This window comes from Perca flavescens, chromosome 9 (genome assembly GCF_004354835.1).
Source record: "Perca flavescens isolate YP-PL-M2 chromosome 9, PFLA_1.0, whole genome shotgun sequence".
Taxonomy (NCBI): Eukaryota; Metazoa; Chordata; class Actinopteri; order Perciformes; family Percidae; genus Perca; species Perca flavescens.
Genome location: NC_041339.1, coordinates 9,147,890 through 9,165,966, shown reverse-complemented (window position 1 = coordinate 9,165,966; position 18,077 = coordinate 9,147,890). Strand labels below are relative to the sequence as shown.

Sequence of the window (18,077 nt, the reverse complement as noted above, 5' to 3'; positions counted from 1 at the left end):
CTCGTATATTCTTCTTGGGATGGTGCGTCTTGTAAAATCTCATACCTGCCGTCATTTGTTGCGATTCATAGAATGTTTCTCAGACCGACGTCCTCCACAACACTAATGTAGCTATCCACTTTGCTATGGCATTTGTTAGCTTCTCTTGCCTTTGGTTATCTATACTTCTCCCACACTCTGCATCTAACGCAGTCTGCCGATGCGCCACTGTTTGTTTCGTTGAATGATTTGCTGGTATCAACGGTGTGTATTGCATTTAGGTGATATTTCAGACTGGAAGTACTCCGGTGATAAGAAAATTCAACTTTGCAATGGTTACAAATAACAAACAACGTTAATTAATTGATGAGTTAACGTGATAATAATGCGTTAACTTGCCCAGCCCTAATTTAAATACAGGGCGTTTTTTCCTTTTCATAGTCAAAAAGGGATGAGCAAAATTATTTTCATTTTCTATTTCATATGATAACAAAATCACTAGAAAACAAAAACAAAAAAGGCCTGTTTTTTGTTTTTGGACTGAGACTGGAAAAAAAATACTTGACATAAATATAAAATTATTATATAAATATTTTAAATGAGCAAAGTAAATGTAAAAGTTAAGTGGGTAAAATGTGGATAAAAATGTGTAAGATAAAATATAGATTAATGCTTCTGCAACGATGCGGCATGGTTTGGGATGGCACTATCAGTTTTAACTGCTTTTAACTGCCGCATTGCAGAGTGGCAGCAATTAGCTAGCCAGTTGGACATGAAAGGAGGGACTCCCTCGCATGCACTCGTGTGCACTAACATGCACGTGCGGCCGGTTGTGCTACCAAAACAAAGAAAAGAGAAGCTAGGATTACAACACACAGAGGGGGAGTGTGACTTAGAAGGGTAAAATTTATCTACAAAAAGTACATTTTTGGCCACAAGGTGGTAAAGTCATATGGCTTTGAGCCTGTTCAGTTAGCTTGTTGATGGCACTTGGTATTACGATTAAAGTAACACCATATTAATTGGCATATTTTTACTTATTTTGTATTAGGTCTTACTTTGTTCATACTTTTCTGCCATTGTCTCAGGGTTTGTGTATTCTTTTGCACTTTTTGCTTAGTTTAGTCTTTGACCATAACAAATTGTAGTCTTCAAGATTATTATAAAGAATTTGCACTAATAGGCTTTATTTAGGCGGTAGCCATATTGAAATTGAAAGCGAGGCTGAGGTGAGCTGCAAGCAAACAATCTCTTTTGTTTATATAATTTCTTTTTTATTGAACTTGGCCCCAAGCATGTTGGGGTTACAAGATTTACAATTATGTCTATTAGGAGTTCTTAGAAACCCTGTTCTTGGGTTGGCACTATCTAAAAAAAGATGGCACACTCCAGTTTTTGACTTTGTTCAAACGATCTTACTATGCAGTACTTGGAAAAGTGTTTGAAGCACACTCAAGTGTTGTCTGTGGTCTGAGATAAGAGATGTGTTAATGTGAATGTTGACGTGTGAATTAATCTAAATAAATCTAACTTTTGAAGGTTATTATTAGTAAGATAATGTTATGTTAGCTAATTTATACGCTAGATTGGCTAGCTCGTTACATTATCTAAAAATAATGTTCAACATCAATCCTTATTTTGGCAATCCACTAGCAAATGGTTTACAGGTTTTTCGGAAATCAATGAAAGAAAAATGGCGCCCCACATGATAAAAGCTTCAGTATAACAAATGTTCATTTAGCTCAGCAAATACAAATGAATGCCTTTTCATGTATTTAAACACACTGGTGTGATAGCTTAGTACATGTTTGCTTGATTTTTGGTATAGCCCCCACTGGAGAAAAATGCACCAGCCACCACTGCATATGAGCCAATTGTTAAGTTAATTCTTTTTACACATCACACAAGATGACCCTCCAAAATGTGTTTTTCCTCACAAAGAAGAAAAATATTGCCTGCTTTATGAATTTCCAGCAAACGCTTTATTCACTGTATGTGAAATAAAAATAATTGAATAATTACATTTGCTATATGTGAGAAATGATAAGAAGTTTTCACTTTGTTTTGACACTCTCGCATATGAAGCAGTGTAGGCAGCATCAATTCTATATTCTGCCAAAAATTAAATTGAGAACAGGGCTGCTTAGAGTCACAAGAATTTGTGGTGTGGCTCAGTCTTCCAACATGCATGATGGTCAATAATTAAGACATGGAGATGAACAGTGATTCACCTGCAAAAAAAAAAATTTAATCACTGATGCAGCCAGTAAGAGAACTTGATATATTCCCCTGTGTACCAAATGGCAATTATCACTCTGTTCATAATGTTTTAAGCATTTAAGAAATTACACCTTTGTCTGTATGATAAAAAGCCTTTAACAGGTGATGCGCCATGTTACAGATTTTAATGTCTAAAAGGGGCTTTACAATGTTGTCTAAAGGGGGTTTTGTGGTAATGCTGTGTGTCTCCCTTCTTTTTAAAATGTTAGTATCTAATTAAGCTTCTGGTTTATGTTATTTCCCCTGGCCAGGTACCCTGTCTGCTAGTGTAAAGAGTAAGAGACATGAGATAAAGAGTGATCCCACTCCATTTGGTTATGAAGGTACAGGAACATGTAAAGATATGTCATGTCTGTAATGTACAGGCTCTGAGCATGTCGGGCCGTTTTCTTTGGTTAATTAGGCACAATCTATTTGTGTGATTTCTTTATTTGTAAATGATGTGTAGAGGATGTGTGGTATGTGTGCACATTTATGTGCTTGTTCACTTTCATTTCTTGCATGCTGTGTTGACTTGCGTGTGTTTTGTGATGTGATGTTTCAAATTGCATGAGCGTCAAATGAAAAGACTATCAGATAAAATGTGTTGGTGTAGTTTTGGTGTGGTGAGGGGTTTGTTGTTGTTTAGGCCTATTGCCTATTTGGTTTAATTTAATTTATGTATCAGGACCTTTGTGTTTGAAATTGTTTGTTGTTGATGATGTTGAGTGGGAATCATGATGAAAAGATAGTAAGAAATTGGGCTTCCCTCCAGATACTTTGCATGGTGCTTTGGCTGCAGTCAGGAAACGTCAGAGCATGACTAGCAGCACTGCAACTGCTGCTGGTGGCACCTCAGCTGTCCCTAGATCCACCTCCCAACCAGGTAACTGCAGAGATGTTGAGGTCCTTTGTTTTGGTTAATAATTTGGTGTTGAGCAGTATTATTTGATTCAGTGTTTATTTTTTCTTCTAATATGTAACTTCCAACTTCTTTCTGCAGCATGTTATGTTATTTCTATCCTCAGATTGGTCTTAAACTATCTAATGCAATAATGGACTCTGTGCACTAAATTTTTTTGTTCATTGTTCCTTCTATTTATACCTAGAGTATTTATTTATTTATATTATGGGTAAGAATGTGTATGCAGTCATGGGCATTAATGAGGTGTGTGTGGGTGTGAGTGTGCATATATTTTAATATATTAACAGAGGTGGGTAGAGTAGCCAAAAATTATACTCAAGTAAAAGTACTGTTACTTCAGAATAATATGACTTAAGTAAAAGTAAAAAGTAGTCATCCAAATAATTACTTGAGTAAGAGTAAAAAAGTGCTTGGTAAAAAAACTACTCAAGTACTGAGTAACTGTTGAGTAATGTCTGATTTATTTTTTAACAAAGCATTCAATCAGACAGACAAAAATACAAAATAATCATCTTTAGGCAAATTATAGTTCATCCAATCAATTAAATAAATTAAAATGAATTAATTAATTACAAAATAGCTTAAATTAAAATAATCCAGGTAAATTCAAGGACTTAAAAAATAAAATCAATAAAATAATAATAAATGAAAAATAAATAAGCACAAGTAACACAAATTTCCAAACCTTTATACTTTTTTACCAGGCTCTGCAGGCAGAACTAGAACAAGGTAATGTAGCTGCTGTTTCGCACTTTTACTAAGGTAAACATGCTTTCAATATGAGGCCAGGGGTGTTCCTCCTCGTCTGTGTCTGCATTGCCGACGGTTGATTCTGACATTTTTGTTTTGCTACGACTGTAAAGCTAACCCGTCCCGCCGCTGAGACTGAGTATGGTCACATGACGAGACTGCACAACTACGTTTGATTGGTGAAACACAGTCACGTGGTAGAGCTTTTAGCGGAAGTCTCTCTCTCTCTGTCAAAATAAAACATTAAAATGAGGCGTACGCAGGGGGATAAAAACAATGACGCAAAGAACACCAAAGAGGTTAAAAGAAAAGTAACAAGCTCATTGTAGCCTGTAGCGGAGTAAGAGTACAGTTTCTTCTTAACACATCTACTCAAGTACAAGTAAAAACTATAGTGATTTAAAACTACTCCTAGAAGTATATTTTTTTCAAAAACTTACTCAAGTAAATGTAACGGAGTAAATGTAACTCGTTACTACCCACCTCTGATTATTAATGCTGCAAACTGGATTGCTCCAACAGAGTTGTATAAATATATGCAATGACAATACAGATCTATCCATCTAAAGAAATAGTTTGTACCATCCAAGGTGACCCATATGACTTTTACGAACCTAACCCCAACCCTATGAAAAACAGAGAAAAACATGGTTAAATGTACAATATATAATTTTCTGCTGCAAGGGATCTCTCAATGAAAACAATAACACAAGACTGTAACGGACAAGTTAATGAATTAAAGTTTTGTTCACGTTATGTTTAGTAAGGTTAATGACTTTATCCGATTCTCTTTGTGGTGGTAGCTGACTTGTTAACGAGCAATCCAGCTAAAGTTACAAAGCTGGCTGCACCTACACTGCATGGATCTGCCGTTGGTTGCTTCATAACATTAGCTTATAAAGTATACTGCAAACGACAAGCTAAATTTAGCCAATTTACTAGCCTCTAGTGATCTAGCCTCAGGAGTCTAGATCAGTAAGCTGACATATCCACTCAAGACAGTATTTTGCTGTGTTAGCTAGCTAGCAATTCGTCCTTGTTAGCAAGTAAGCTACAACATTAGCCAGCTTAAACCACAATTTCACTATATATTTCACTTCAGTGTCTCCTTTAGGATTTTTTCAGCATTGGGGAGAAAGGGTTTGTGGTACTCCCTGCCATTAAGAGACTACTTCGCTAAAGGCCCTGACACACCAAGCCGATGGCCAGAGACTAGTGGCGACGAAGGCCGACTGTGGCGTTGCCTCACGTGGGCCATTGTCGCCTTTGTCTTGCTAAAGAATTACCACTGGAACACACCGCAGCGACTACAGCCGACGGCTAAGTACCACATATATTCTGCGCCTGCGTAAGAGTAATTAACTCATACCAACAGGCAGCGGTAATCTATTCGTCATTCAACAAGGGAAACCGGACGTTGCTATGATACCCACAACAAACAGCGTTCCAAGAACCAAACTGAGTCTACGGTCCCTCTGCTTCACTCTCCGCCGGGAAAACAGCAAATTCTGGGAGATGGCTAACCAGACTGTGTCTCTCCCGGGCTGTCATCCATTCTCTCGGCAAAGAAGTCTCCCTACAGTGGGACCGGCCAAACGTCCGGCTGCTGGCTTGTTTGCTAACGTTATCGTTCTTATTTCACCCACCCAACATGCCTTCATCATACACTGGTTACAGAAAATTAGCCAAACAAAATTGTCACTCATCTAGCAATGTGCTTTCCTACAATGTGACAAGAGCGTGTGAATTAAAGTTCCATCCATCCATCTTCGTCCGCTTATCCAGTGTCGGGTCGCGGGGGGAGCAGCTCCAGCAGGGGACCCCAAACTTCCCTTTCCCGAGCAACATTAACCAGCTCCGACTGGGGGATCCCGAGGTGTTCCCAGGCCAGGTTGGAGATATAATCCCTCCACCTAGTCCTGGGTCTTCCCCGAGGCCTCCTCCCAGCTGGACGTGCCTGGAACACCTCCCGAGGGAGGAAACCCATTTTGGCCGGTGTACCCTGGATCTCGTTCTTTCAGTCATGACCTAGCCTTCATGACCATAGGTGAGGGTAGGAACGAAAACTGACCGGTAGATCGAGAGCTTTGCCTTCTGGCTCAGCTCTCTTTTCGTCACAACGGTGCGATAGATTGAATGCAATACCGCTCCCGCTGCGCCGATTCTCCGACCAATATCCCGCTCCATTGTCCCCTCACTTGCGAACAAAACCCCAAGGTACTTGAACTCCTTCACTTGGGGTAAGGACTCATTGGTGACAAAGCGCAGCCCTGGCGGAGGCCAACCCTCACCTGAAACGAGTCCGACTTACTGCCGAGAACCCGGACACAGCTCTCACTTTGGTCGTACAGAGATTGGATGGCCCTGAGTAGAGACCCCCTCACCCCATACTCCCGCAACACCTCCCACAGTATCTCCCGGGGGACCCGGTCATACGCCTTCTCCAAATCCACGAAACACATGTAGACCGGTTGGGCATACTCCCAGGCTCCCTCCAGGATCCTTGCGAGAGTGAAGAGCTGGTCCGTTGTTCCACGACCAGGACGGAATCCGCATTGTTCCTCCTCAACCCGAGTTTCGACTATTGGCCGAACCCTCCTTTCCAGCACCTTGGAGTAGACTTTACCAGGGAGGCTGAGAAGTGTGATACCCCTGTAATTGGCACACACCCTCTGGTCCCCCTTTTTAAAAAAGGGGAACCACCACCCCAGTTTGCCACTCCTTTGGCACCGTCCCAGACTTCCACGCAATGTTGAAGAGGCGTGTCAACCAGGACAGCCCCTCCACACCCAGAGCCTTGAGCATTTCTGGACGGATCTCATCAATCCCCGGGGCTTTGCCACTGTGGAGTTGTTTGACTACATCAGTGACTTCCGCCTGGGAAATCGACAACAATCCCCCGTTATCCTCCAGCTCTGCCTCTAACATAGAGTGCGTATTAGTCGGATTCAGGAGTTCCTCAAAGTGCTCCTTCCACCGCCCTATTACCTCCTCAGTTGAGGTCAACAGTGTCCCATCCTTACTGTACACAGGTTGGATGGAATGAAAATTGTTACATTTAACTAATTTAGAGGCTGCCCGGCTAGGGGCTAAATGTTTAGCGGTGCAGAGAGAGAGAAGTCTAATACGGTCTTTTAATTAAATATCACGGAATAGGATATTGGTTTATTAATGTTAGTTTATTTTGTAATGTGTAGGTATGTAGATATTTTTTTAAAGACATGTTATTGTTTGAATAAATATACACATAGTAGTTATGTATATCTTGATGTACGTTTGCCATCTTATGGATATAATGTGCAAAAATAGATATTCCAATCATTCAAACCTATGTGTTTTTTAGAAGGAACATTCAAACTTCATTTTTGACCGGTTTAGACACGCTTATGATTGATCAGATGAAAAAGGAAAGGAGCATGGTGTGTGCCTGTCACAGTCGTTTGTTTGTTTTCCTCACTCTCGTTTTCAAGCTGAACAGCCAATCAGATAAATTGGCCAGTCGCCCGACTTGACATGTTGAATGGGCCAAAAAAAGGCCGACGAAGGCCGATGAAGGCCGACGTGTGGCGACGGTGTGGGACACACTGCATAAACTAGGGAGATGGTCGGTGGTGGTGTTTTGCTTATTATTAAGATGTAGGCTACTTTTTTGAATGAAAGGTAGGCTAATATAGCCTAATAATAAAACGCCGACACCGAAACCACCGCTACTATCATTAGCCACGGGAGTCCTGCTACTCCCGAAAACATGTCTGTCAATTTGACACATTTAGCAGTGTCTGCTTGAAGGGCCTGTTTCCTTTTCTCATGCAGTTTCTCTGCACCTCCTTTGCATTTCTTCTCCATAATCTCTATCACTATTCTAGCTTGGCAGATGCACCGACCTGTGCTGGTTGTGTTCCACCGGCTAACCGTTTAACGGCAGGTGGATGTGATAATGTTAGGCAACAGTCAGTGACAAACAGTTAAGTAATTTCATATATCCTTGCAGATGTACCCAAAGTATTAGAGCTATCATGGATATTGTTAGCCTCGCTACAGTAGTGGCTTATTCCCACAGACTGCTTAACCTTGTGCGAACCGTTTAACGTTTCAAAGTGGCCTTATGGTGAATAACTAGTGGTAAATAACATTATCCTCACGCATTTGATGGCATATGCCACTGTGGTACAGCGGCATAAACCAGGGGAACCCCTGGTGGCACTGCCTGCTCACTAGGCACACCAGCCACGGTGGCTGATGGCATATGCCACTGTGGTACGTTAATACATCCATGGAATAAGCCACTATGGTAGCAAAGCCAACAATAGCCATGTTAGCTATATTACTTTGGGTACATCTGCATGGATGTATAAAATTACTTAACTGTTTGACCGATGCATAACGTTACCACGTCCACCTGCCGTTAAACAGTGTGCTGGTGGAACACAACCGGCACAGGTCGGTCTAGTGAGCGGCCAGTGCCGCCAGGGGATTGGTTTATGCCTGTGTACCACAGTGGCTGACCATCAGCCACTTTTCGATCTTGGCGTCACTCATTTTTCAACTCTGCAATGGGTGACCCATTTGGCCGCGGCTCCATTATTTACACTCAGGAACAGCTGTTAGCACTGAGGAACACCAGGATACTTCCTACAGAAAGACCAGAGATCCCTGAAGTAATATGTAGGGGAAGGAGGAGGGGATGCAGAGCTGGACTTAAATGCAGAGAGAGGAAACAACGCAAAAACCCAACCATTGTTGTCCCGTGTCCCGTTATTGTTTTCCTAAACACAACCGTCCTGTTCTTCTTTTCCTAAACCCAACTGTCCCGTTGATGTCCCGCGTCCCGTTATTGTTTTCCTAAACCCAACCGTCCCTTTCTTCTTTTCCTAAACCCAACCATTCCGTTGTTGTCCCGCGTGTCATGGAAACGTAAGCCCACCCACGACCTGTTCCTTAACTTAAAGGGCCGTGTTCATTTCATGGAATTCTTCTGTGGGCCCATTACGGAATTTTTGGCGATCCGTGTTCTCACGGAATTCTTCCATGGGCCCATCACGAAATCTTTTGCAATTCCGTGAAACTGCCACAGATTTTGAGTTAAGGGGCTGTGTTCATTTTACATAATTCTGTGAGATCAGGTTGAAGCGACGGTACAAACTGTGGCTGAATTCATGCAGTCTGCCTGATATGCATGTGTTTCTGTTAGGTTAATATTTTAAATTTATTTTAATCACAAAAACGAACATTTGCATCAAGTGAAACAGGCCCATTCATAATAACCTGTTTAAAATGTTAAATGTCCAATGCCTTAGGCTACCTCGCTGATGTGACCGTCCGAGCCCGGCCCGAACCCGGCCCGAACCCGGCCCAAACCCGTCCATCATTTCTAAATATCCGTCCGAACCCGGCCCGGCCCGTCGGGTACCGTCGTGACCCGTCGGGCTCGGGTTGGGTATTCCAGCCTTAGTTTCAACGTACCTGTGACTTTAAATAGGAGGGGTAATTGTGGGCTGGAGTTTACACGTGTTGCATTTGATGTGGCCACGCATCTTGCAGATAGGGGTTGGAGTCTGCGGTCTCAGAGGGTTAGGGGATTTATTTTATTTTTTATGTTTTTATCACACTTTGCTCAGAGCAAAAAGTTCACCCTTTGCTACAAATTTATCAGAGGATTTCGATAGGGTACTCGAGACATGTATGCATGTACATTTTGAAGATGGCTGAGCTTTCAATCCTTTCAGTTAACATCAGGGGGCTAAACGGGCTGATCAAACTCGAGCTAAATCCCTGGACTATTTAAGAAGGAAAAACATAGATGTGGCACTTATACAAGAGTCACATTTACGTAAAAGAGATGTAAATTGTCTACAAAATAAATACTTCAAGGTTGCTGCCTCATCTAGTGACAACACCGAAACCAAGGGTTTCATTGTGTTGCACTCACCTTAGACAAAAGTAGTAGGCAGGATATCTTATATATGTACCACAACAAGGAGTAGGAAAATAGCCTTTGTGTCGGTATATGCACTCTCTACATATGCCCTGTCTTGTTCCCCTTGGAAAGGGAACAAGACAGGGCAAATGATCAGAGATGTTTTATCAATATTAATAAAGTTATGAATATGTGTATTCATAACTCCACCAAAATGACAAACAATCAAAATGGGTCACCACCCTGGAAGTCAGGGACCAATAATCAAACTGTGAAACAGTCTCATTTAGGTAGTGTTCCCTTTAAAATACAGATCTTAACATGGTTAATTTATCTGGTATTCTTTAAAGGAACAAAAGGAAGGAATTTGAACACTGAAATGTGTTCAACAAACACACTTGAACTATGCTTGCTCTTTGGGAAATGACTAGAATTGTTGGGACTTTATAAATTATAGAGTGTGGTCTAGACCTGTTCCATCTGTAAAGTGTCTCGAGATAACTTGTTATGATTTGATACTATAAATAAAATTGATTAGAATAAAGAAAAGGCACCTTGAGTCTTGATTTTTGAGGTTCTGACAGTGTTCACCCTCTCATTCAGTACAGTAGCTAACTTCTTCCCACCGGGAGAAAATGAATGTGGCATTTACAGTTTTAAACCAGGCTTCATTAGTCAAACACAACATATATCAACAGTATTGTGATCAAATGATACATTCACAGCAAAATAATGGGACACAGTGGTCACCATCAGATTAATAATCAACCGTGCACCAGTAGCACATTAATCAAAATCACATTAATGTCATAACATTTTTTGCAGTATTAGCAGTTATTCCATTAATAAACACACCTAGATTCTCTGCCCAGAACTTTAAGCCTTACGTGTGTTATCGTCCATCAGTCCATAGGTTTCCACGGAAAAATAGAACGAAGTTAATCACTCGTCAACGATTAACTAGAAATTCCTCCTTGGGGCAGTGGAGGAAAAAAACAGTTCAAGTCAACTCTTTACAAAAACAGTGTCTGTGTGTGTTTCAGGATCCAATAAATCCGCTTTTTGTCTGAAAAATGGATCAATTTAGCACAAGCTTGTCGTGTTAACCTCTCTTCAACTGGAGTTGAGGTGGAAAGCAAGAGTTTTTGGGTGCTCAGGCTATTTATGGCTCAGGTCCCCTGACCTGGCTTCATGCTGTTTTATGGTCCAAGAAGCCAATGGGAGATCAGAGTTCTTGGACCTGTGGCCATTTTGTGCAGTAACACTTACGTGAGACTTGCAGGCGGTTGATGTAAAATGGGTTCACCCTCTTTTCTGAGGAGACATGGATTGGAATTTTCGATGTAGGCCCTTTCTTTGTCTCAGGCCCATTGTCTCTGAGCACATGTTGGCCAGAAATCCTTTGTTTGAAAATTATAATGCTTAACCCACTACTGGATGGTTCCAACACAGATTTTAATTTACTTTTTGTGTCCCTCCAGATTGATGAGATGTGGTTTGAAAGACACACCAAATTGTTGGAAATTGAAGACAGCCAATGTCTTCATGTCCTGTGGTCCTGTGATAAGGTCCAGGAATTGTGGCCAGGATACATGATTACATGATAACAGGGACCCAGGTTCCATTCAGCCCAAGACTATTCATTCTGGAAGATGGTTCAATCCTAAGTGGGATAGATAAGCACATAAGAAGCTGGGTCCATCTACTTTAATGATAGCCAGGCAGAGTCTTCTAAGAGGATGGAGGACTAAAAGGGTGCTTTCAATCCAGGAGTGGGCCTAGGAGATGGCTAGAGTGGCAGCATTGTGAAAAAATTTCATATAAACGGTTTGCAAGATTGAACGTTTACACTACAAAAAGCTTTCTGGAGGGCTCCTGAGATGCCATGTACTGTGGAGAGATGAATACTATTTGCTTATTGTTTTGTCATACAATACCAGTCAAAAGTTTGGACACGCTTTCTCATTCACTTGAAGTGTGTCCAAACTTTTTACTAGTACTGTATATACATGATATATTTATTTGATTTACAGTTTGGTGTTTATTTTGTTAATAGTGTATTGTCTTGAATATTATGGTTATTTCATATTGTTTTATTTTTTGTGGGGATTACATAGTTCAGGGGGGAGGGGATGTGTTCATGTTGTGAGATGTATATTTTGTATTTTGTTCAAAAAAACAAACAAAACTGTCAATTGTAAAAAAGTTGGACTATAGAAGACATTTCATTTACCCAATAATTCAATCAGGAAAGCAAACGCACTACACCCAACAGCGCAGCTTGGCCACCTAATCTAACAACATTTCAATCTAACATTAATGCTGAATGTACAGACATTATTGTTTTTAATAACTTTAGTCTAAAAAAAGTTGTCTTGACTTGGTTGTCATATTCTGCTAGTATTACAGTCATTCTTTGTGTGAGAAGCTTGGCTAGAGGTTTAATTGCAAACAGACTCATCAAGCTTTTATGATGATGTGATACAAATTAATAAACTGCAGAGCAAATTATTTACCTTCCTGTTAATGAAGCATCATCACCTGCCAAGTGGAATAGTAATATGCCATTTGTTTATGAGTACATTTTGGTGGTTAATAATGTGTACTGATTCCCCTCAGGCTGGGCCCAGCAGCGACTCCCTTCCATGGACACAGACGACTTTGAGCCGATCCCCTCCAGTGCGGAGGAATCCTCCAACTCTTCAGAAGAGGAAGGCAACAATAAAAATGTAGGTAACAATCAAGAGTACAGAAAATGTAGGAAAGTTTATCCCAGATATGACTTTGAGCACTACTGGGCCTACTTTCTAAAATGTATTACCTCCGCCCAGGCCCAAAGTTGCAAATACTATTATTGTGAATTAAAACAAGACATGAGTTTAGTACCACTGACTCTAAGTTGTCAAACCTTGTCATGAGTGAAAAATGTAACACGACCTGACCCATTCCGTGCACTGTATTTTTTTTTTAAATGAATGATTGTCCAGGTAAAGCAAAATAAGTGATTTTTTACTAAAATCACTCTACATGTTACAAAAAAATACTTGTTGATAAATTCTGTAAACTGTGTAGTAGCCTACTGAATTGTGGAGTTAGAATGGGAAGGATTATAGCTGCACAGGTCTGCTGGGTATGGCAGTCTTTTCAGATCCATTATAATCCGTGTGACAGTACAGTAGATATTCACACAAGCAAGACACACTGGGCAATCATGGACAGTCTTTTTAAGGAATTTACATTTTTGCATCATGGGATAGATGGTAAATTGAAATAGTTGTGTTTATCAGAAAAAAGGTTAATCCCGTCTGTGGATGCAATTTGCAACAGTTTTTTATAAATTTGAATTTTATAATTTTTCCACATCTTATCTAGATTTACCACTCCGTTGGATATTTGTCATTTTAACTAGAAAAGGCGATGATCAATTAAAATTAAGAAACTATTTATTAGCGTTGCCATTATGGTTTGATAAATCCACGCATTTTACAACATAAACCACATCCAAAATGGAACTGGCTAAATGCACAGTTTGACTCAGTCATTTCTTTTTGCAGGAGGACAGTGGTCGTTTCCGGGTGCAGCTTACCTATGAGTCCCGTGAAGCGCGAGACCTCTCTGAGACGGGTGACTTGGTTCAGTTTCTGAAGGAAGCACAGAGCGGACAATAGTGAGTTCCAGTTGGCTCCACTGTAGAAGGTAGGAAGTCCACCAGCTTGTTCCTGCCTTGTCATTGTTTGCCTGGTTTGGTTTCCCTCGTTTAGTTGCAGCTCCCCCAACTTAGCACTATATTTGAAATCTCTGGCTAAGTGGGTCCCAATGTACCGGTTCAAACACATTTTGCTCCTAAATAAGGGTACAAGAAAAAAACTTACCAGTTTCTTTACAGACAACAAGAGCAAGCATCTCAAAAATAAGGCAAAATAAACTTTTTGACATTTCATTATGTGTTCCCAAGAGGGTCAAGCTGCAGAACTCCAATGTGGAGTCACTTCTGGTGCAGGCTCCACTGTCAGAACACCTTCTCTGTCAGGACAGGAAATGTACACAGAAAATACAAAATAAAACGTGTAAACTCTTCCAGTGAAAGTAGTTTGGTCTTTGATTCATATTTAAATCAACATTGTAAAGTGCAAATGACTAATTCCATTAATGCAGCATTTTTTTTGCCGATCCTGTCCCCACTACACATAACATGTATTCTATTAATAACAGATCTCTTATTCAGACAAGATACATTTTTGTCAAAATACAATGAACATTTTCAGAAAAATAAAAAACTTTTCTTGTTTACGTGTGTTGGTTTAATCATTTTGTGATTAAATTGGTACATATATTGAGAGGAGATCTGAATATTGGGCCATTGCATATTAGCATTCTTATGACCATGGCTGACAGCCCCAAGCTGCAGTTTCCATGTTTTCAGCATCATGAATATAATTTACATACAAGTTGAAGTAAAAAAGATTTGATAGCTAATGTAGAGTCGGGAGAACAGCTCAACATCACTTTTCATTAATGTAAGCTGCTACTTCTTCTTAATTGCCTTCTTTGTTGTTGAGCCAACAAACAGGGCTTTGTTTTCTCCACAAGACATTCCTTTTTAAATGCATGGAACTGTTGGCCAATCTTTTGTGCGTTCTTAAAAGGGTGATAGAATGCAAAACCAATTATAGTTGAATAACGACAGTTTGGTGGATAAATAGGACATACATAGAACCTCAAAATTCCATTGACACCTCTTTCCTCTGCAAATCTCACAATTTGAAACTCTGAAAACCGCAAATCTCATCTAACCACCGACAACTCTGTGGCTTCTCCTTTTTTGGCTCTATTCTCTTTGTCACGCCCCAACATTTACATAGGCTATACCACTGATCTGAGATCAGGTAGTCTTCTGAATAGGTTGCGCAGATCTCAGAAATTGTATACATTGTTCATCTGCTATTTTAATCATTAAATTCACTTCTGAGACTTTTTTATGCGAGAAATCAACTATGTAGAGGTCAAATATGGGCAGTTTTACTTAACTTGATGGCTAAACTGGCCTGCTATGAGGTAGATGGAGCTCCGACATGGCTGGCAGCCCGCGCTGCTTGATACCCGCGCAAAGTCACTGTTTCAGCAGCTGTGATTTACATGTCGTGACGAAATTCAAACTGTAAATATACGACATTTGGGCAATTTTCAGTCCAACCAATGTTGGTCTATTAGGAGACCTTAAGGAACAGTGTGAAATACCCTATATAATCATTCTATCACCCCTTTAACAGTCTCCACTGCTGATGAATCCATAAACTCTTTGCTGTCAAGGAAAAGCAGGTCTTTGTTTTCCTCTTCGAATGGGTTGCCCAGTTCTTCCATTACATTATATTGTTGAGTGAGCATACATCTTTCCTAAATGCTTACACACTTGCAGTCTGGTCATTGTGGAGCACCTCATCTCATCTTTTTATAAGCTGGAGTGCATCTTTAAAGTCCTTAATCAGCGTCAGTCAGGACCAGCTACCATCCACCGCACCAGGGCACTAGCTTTGTCTGTAAGATCAACTGCACCTCCATTATTCTTGATGCAAGCATTATTCTGCTCATGTGCTTGATAAATGGGGATTGCAGAGAAGACCAGATGGGTCTTCTGAATGGTGAATTGCCAATATTAAATTCTCTGGCAACATCTGGGTTGGTAGTTTGGTCCTATCATGGAGATGAACTGGAATCCAACAGGCATAGTTGATATTAGGGCTGCACAATATCGTTTTTTTTTTTTTTTTTTTTTTTGAAATCGTTATCGCAATATCAACTGGCGCAATATACACATATCACGATAGACACTTGACGCCTTTTATATTCAATGTTAAATTTTTTCAATAAAATAAAGTTGGAAATTATTTCCTTTTGTTCATTTTTTCATTTATTTATTTATTTAACAGTAATACAAGCAAACATAGTTACAATACAAAGCCCGTAACTGATGCGCAGCATATAGAGTTCATAGCTAATGCTAATTCTCAACTCTTGTCCCTGGTTGGGCATTTCTAAGAACATTATAAAACAGATACATACATAAAAAAAGAGAGAAATAAAAAAAAAGAAAAATCATTGACATTTCTTCATACAACACACCTTCACTCACTACACAACTAAACAAAATAATACTAATAACAACAGTTAAAAATGGTTACAATTTTGATTTGCCTTTAGCCACAACTTAATGCTGGAAGTAAATTTTTTGAAGTCCGATATGACCTTAATGTCAGCTGGTAATGAATTCCATAGTCTACAGTTCTTAACAGAAAAGGCAGTCTGTGCGAAGCTTGTCCTACAATATGGTATTGTACAGTTATGATTTGTACTGCTTCTAGTAAGTCTTTGGCTGCTCTGTATTTGAATAAATCTACTAAGTGGCTCAGGTGCTAAATTATTAATACATTTAAATTAATTTAAGAAAACAGAAATTACTAAAGCTTTCAAAGGTTAATATATTATATATTTCAAGGATGTAACAGTGATGGTAGCAGATTGGCTTTTTATCCATAATTTTTATTGCTCGATTGTAAAGTGCACCAATACGTTTTATTTCAGACGGAGCGGCTTGCGCCCAAACTGTCATAAAGTATGAAATATGTGAAAAGACCATAGCATGAATGTACAGCAGGGCTGCCTGGTTTGGTATATAGTTTCTAATTCATTTAAAACAGTTAAGATTGCTTTGTATTGTTTTAGAGATTTTCTTTATATGTTTAGCAAATTTAAGTTGAGGATCTATGACCAATCCGAGATATTTAAATTCTGTTACAGATTGAATTTTTTCATTTTGTAAGTTGATCTTAACTCTTTCATTTAAATCCAATTTCTTAATAGAAAAAACACATGGAAACTGTTTTTGTAAAATTTAGCACCAACTGATTATGATTGAGCCACTGTCCGACATCAGCCATACATGCAGAGAGTACATCAGCTGCCAGCTCTGGTGACTTAGCGGGTACATAAAGAACTGCATCATCTGCATATAGCTGGAAGCTGGCACCTGAACAGTTTAACGGTAGATCATTAATAAAAAAGACTGAACAGTAAAGGACCAAGTATAGAACCCTGTGGTATGCCCATTTTGATGTTCATGATTGAGGATTTTTCCTGGTCAACTTTGACACACTGTACTCTAGCCTGACGATAGGATGCAAACCAGTGTACTGCCTCAGTAGAAACATTTAAAGATGACATTTTAGTTAAAAGCAAGTTATGATTAATTGTATCGAAGGCCTTTTTTAAGTCAAGGAATACTGCTCCCACTACCTCACCCCTATCCAGGGATTTTTTTCACATTTTCAATAAAGCAGCAGTTTGCACTTTCAGTTGAGTAACCTGATCTGAAACCAAACTGCTGTGGGTGGAGGAACTGATTGGCTCTGGAACCTCTGTAATATAAAAAGAATCTGCAGAATTAACTCCAATTGGATAATTGAAGTCTATATGCTCAAAATCTTTTGTTAGTTCTTCTACTGATTGCACAAAATATGAATTTAATTCATTAGCCATAATGGCATTATTATTTCTGTTATTTCCATTTATGGTAAGTTCCTTTATTCCTTTGTATTTATTTGGTTTATTAGTCAGATTGTTTAAGTGTCTCCAGATGGAACTATTATTGCCCTTAGCCTTACCTATAAGTTGAGTATAATAGGAAGCTTTTGCTTTACGTAGTTCTAGTACCACTTTATTTCTTAAACCTTTGTAAGTTAACAGATCAGTATTAATTTTTGAGCATAATGATTTTTTAGAGCCAAATCTCTCTTCTTCATAAGCTTTCTGATTTCATTACTTATCCATGGTGCAGTTTCTATCTTACTACAATTTTTTATTTGTTAAAAATGTATCTATTAGTCCTGAGATAGCTGTAGTCAAGAATTACAGCACTCGTCTACATCATCCACAGCCATGATCTGCTCCCAATTTAAGTTATTAAGTTCTCTTTCAAACTGCACCGTTTTAGTTTCAGGAATGATAAATGTTAATTTTTCACAACCAGATTTGCCAAAATACTGTAGCCGCTTTCTGGTCAGTTTTCTGACTGTCAGAATCATGTTGTGTTCTGAGAGACCTGTTATCAGATTATACGTCCTTATTATACATTCTGGTTTATTAGTAAACGCCATGTCAATCAGGGTCTTGGTCTGTCTTGTTATCCTAGTGGGCCCTTTAATCATTTGTAGATAATTACATTTTGTCATGATTGTTTTTAGTTTTTGTTTA

General features: G+C 39.4%; 1 protein-coding gene across 1 annotated transcript in view; it reads left to right on the top strand.

The window, feature by feature from the left end:
- The window catches only part of mcf2l2 (MCF.2 cell line derived transforming sequence-like 2), a 210,835-nt gene that overhangs the window by 188,654 nt on the left and 4,104 nt on the right, over positions 1 to 18,077 (top strand). The window contains exons 27-28 of the mRNA XM_028587646.1: positions 12,450 to 12,559; positions 13,385 to 13,526. Of these exons, the coding sequence (XP_028443447.1) occupies positions 12,450 to 12,559; positions 13,385 to 13,498 (224 nt within the window). The 3' untranslated portion in view covers positions 13,499 to 13,526. The remainder of the gene's footprint in view (positions 1 to 12,449; positions 12,560 to 13,384; positions 13,527 to 18,077) is intronic.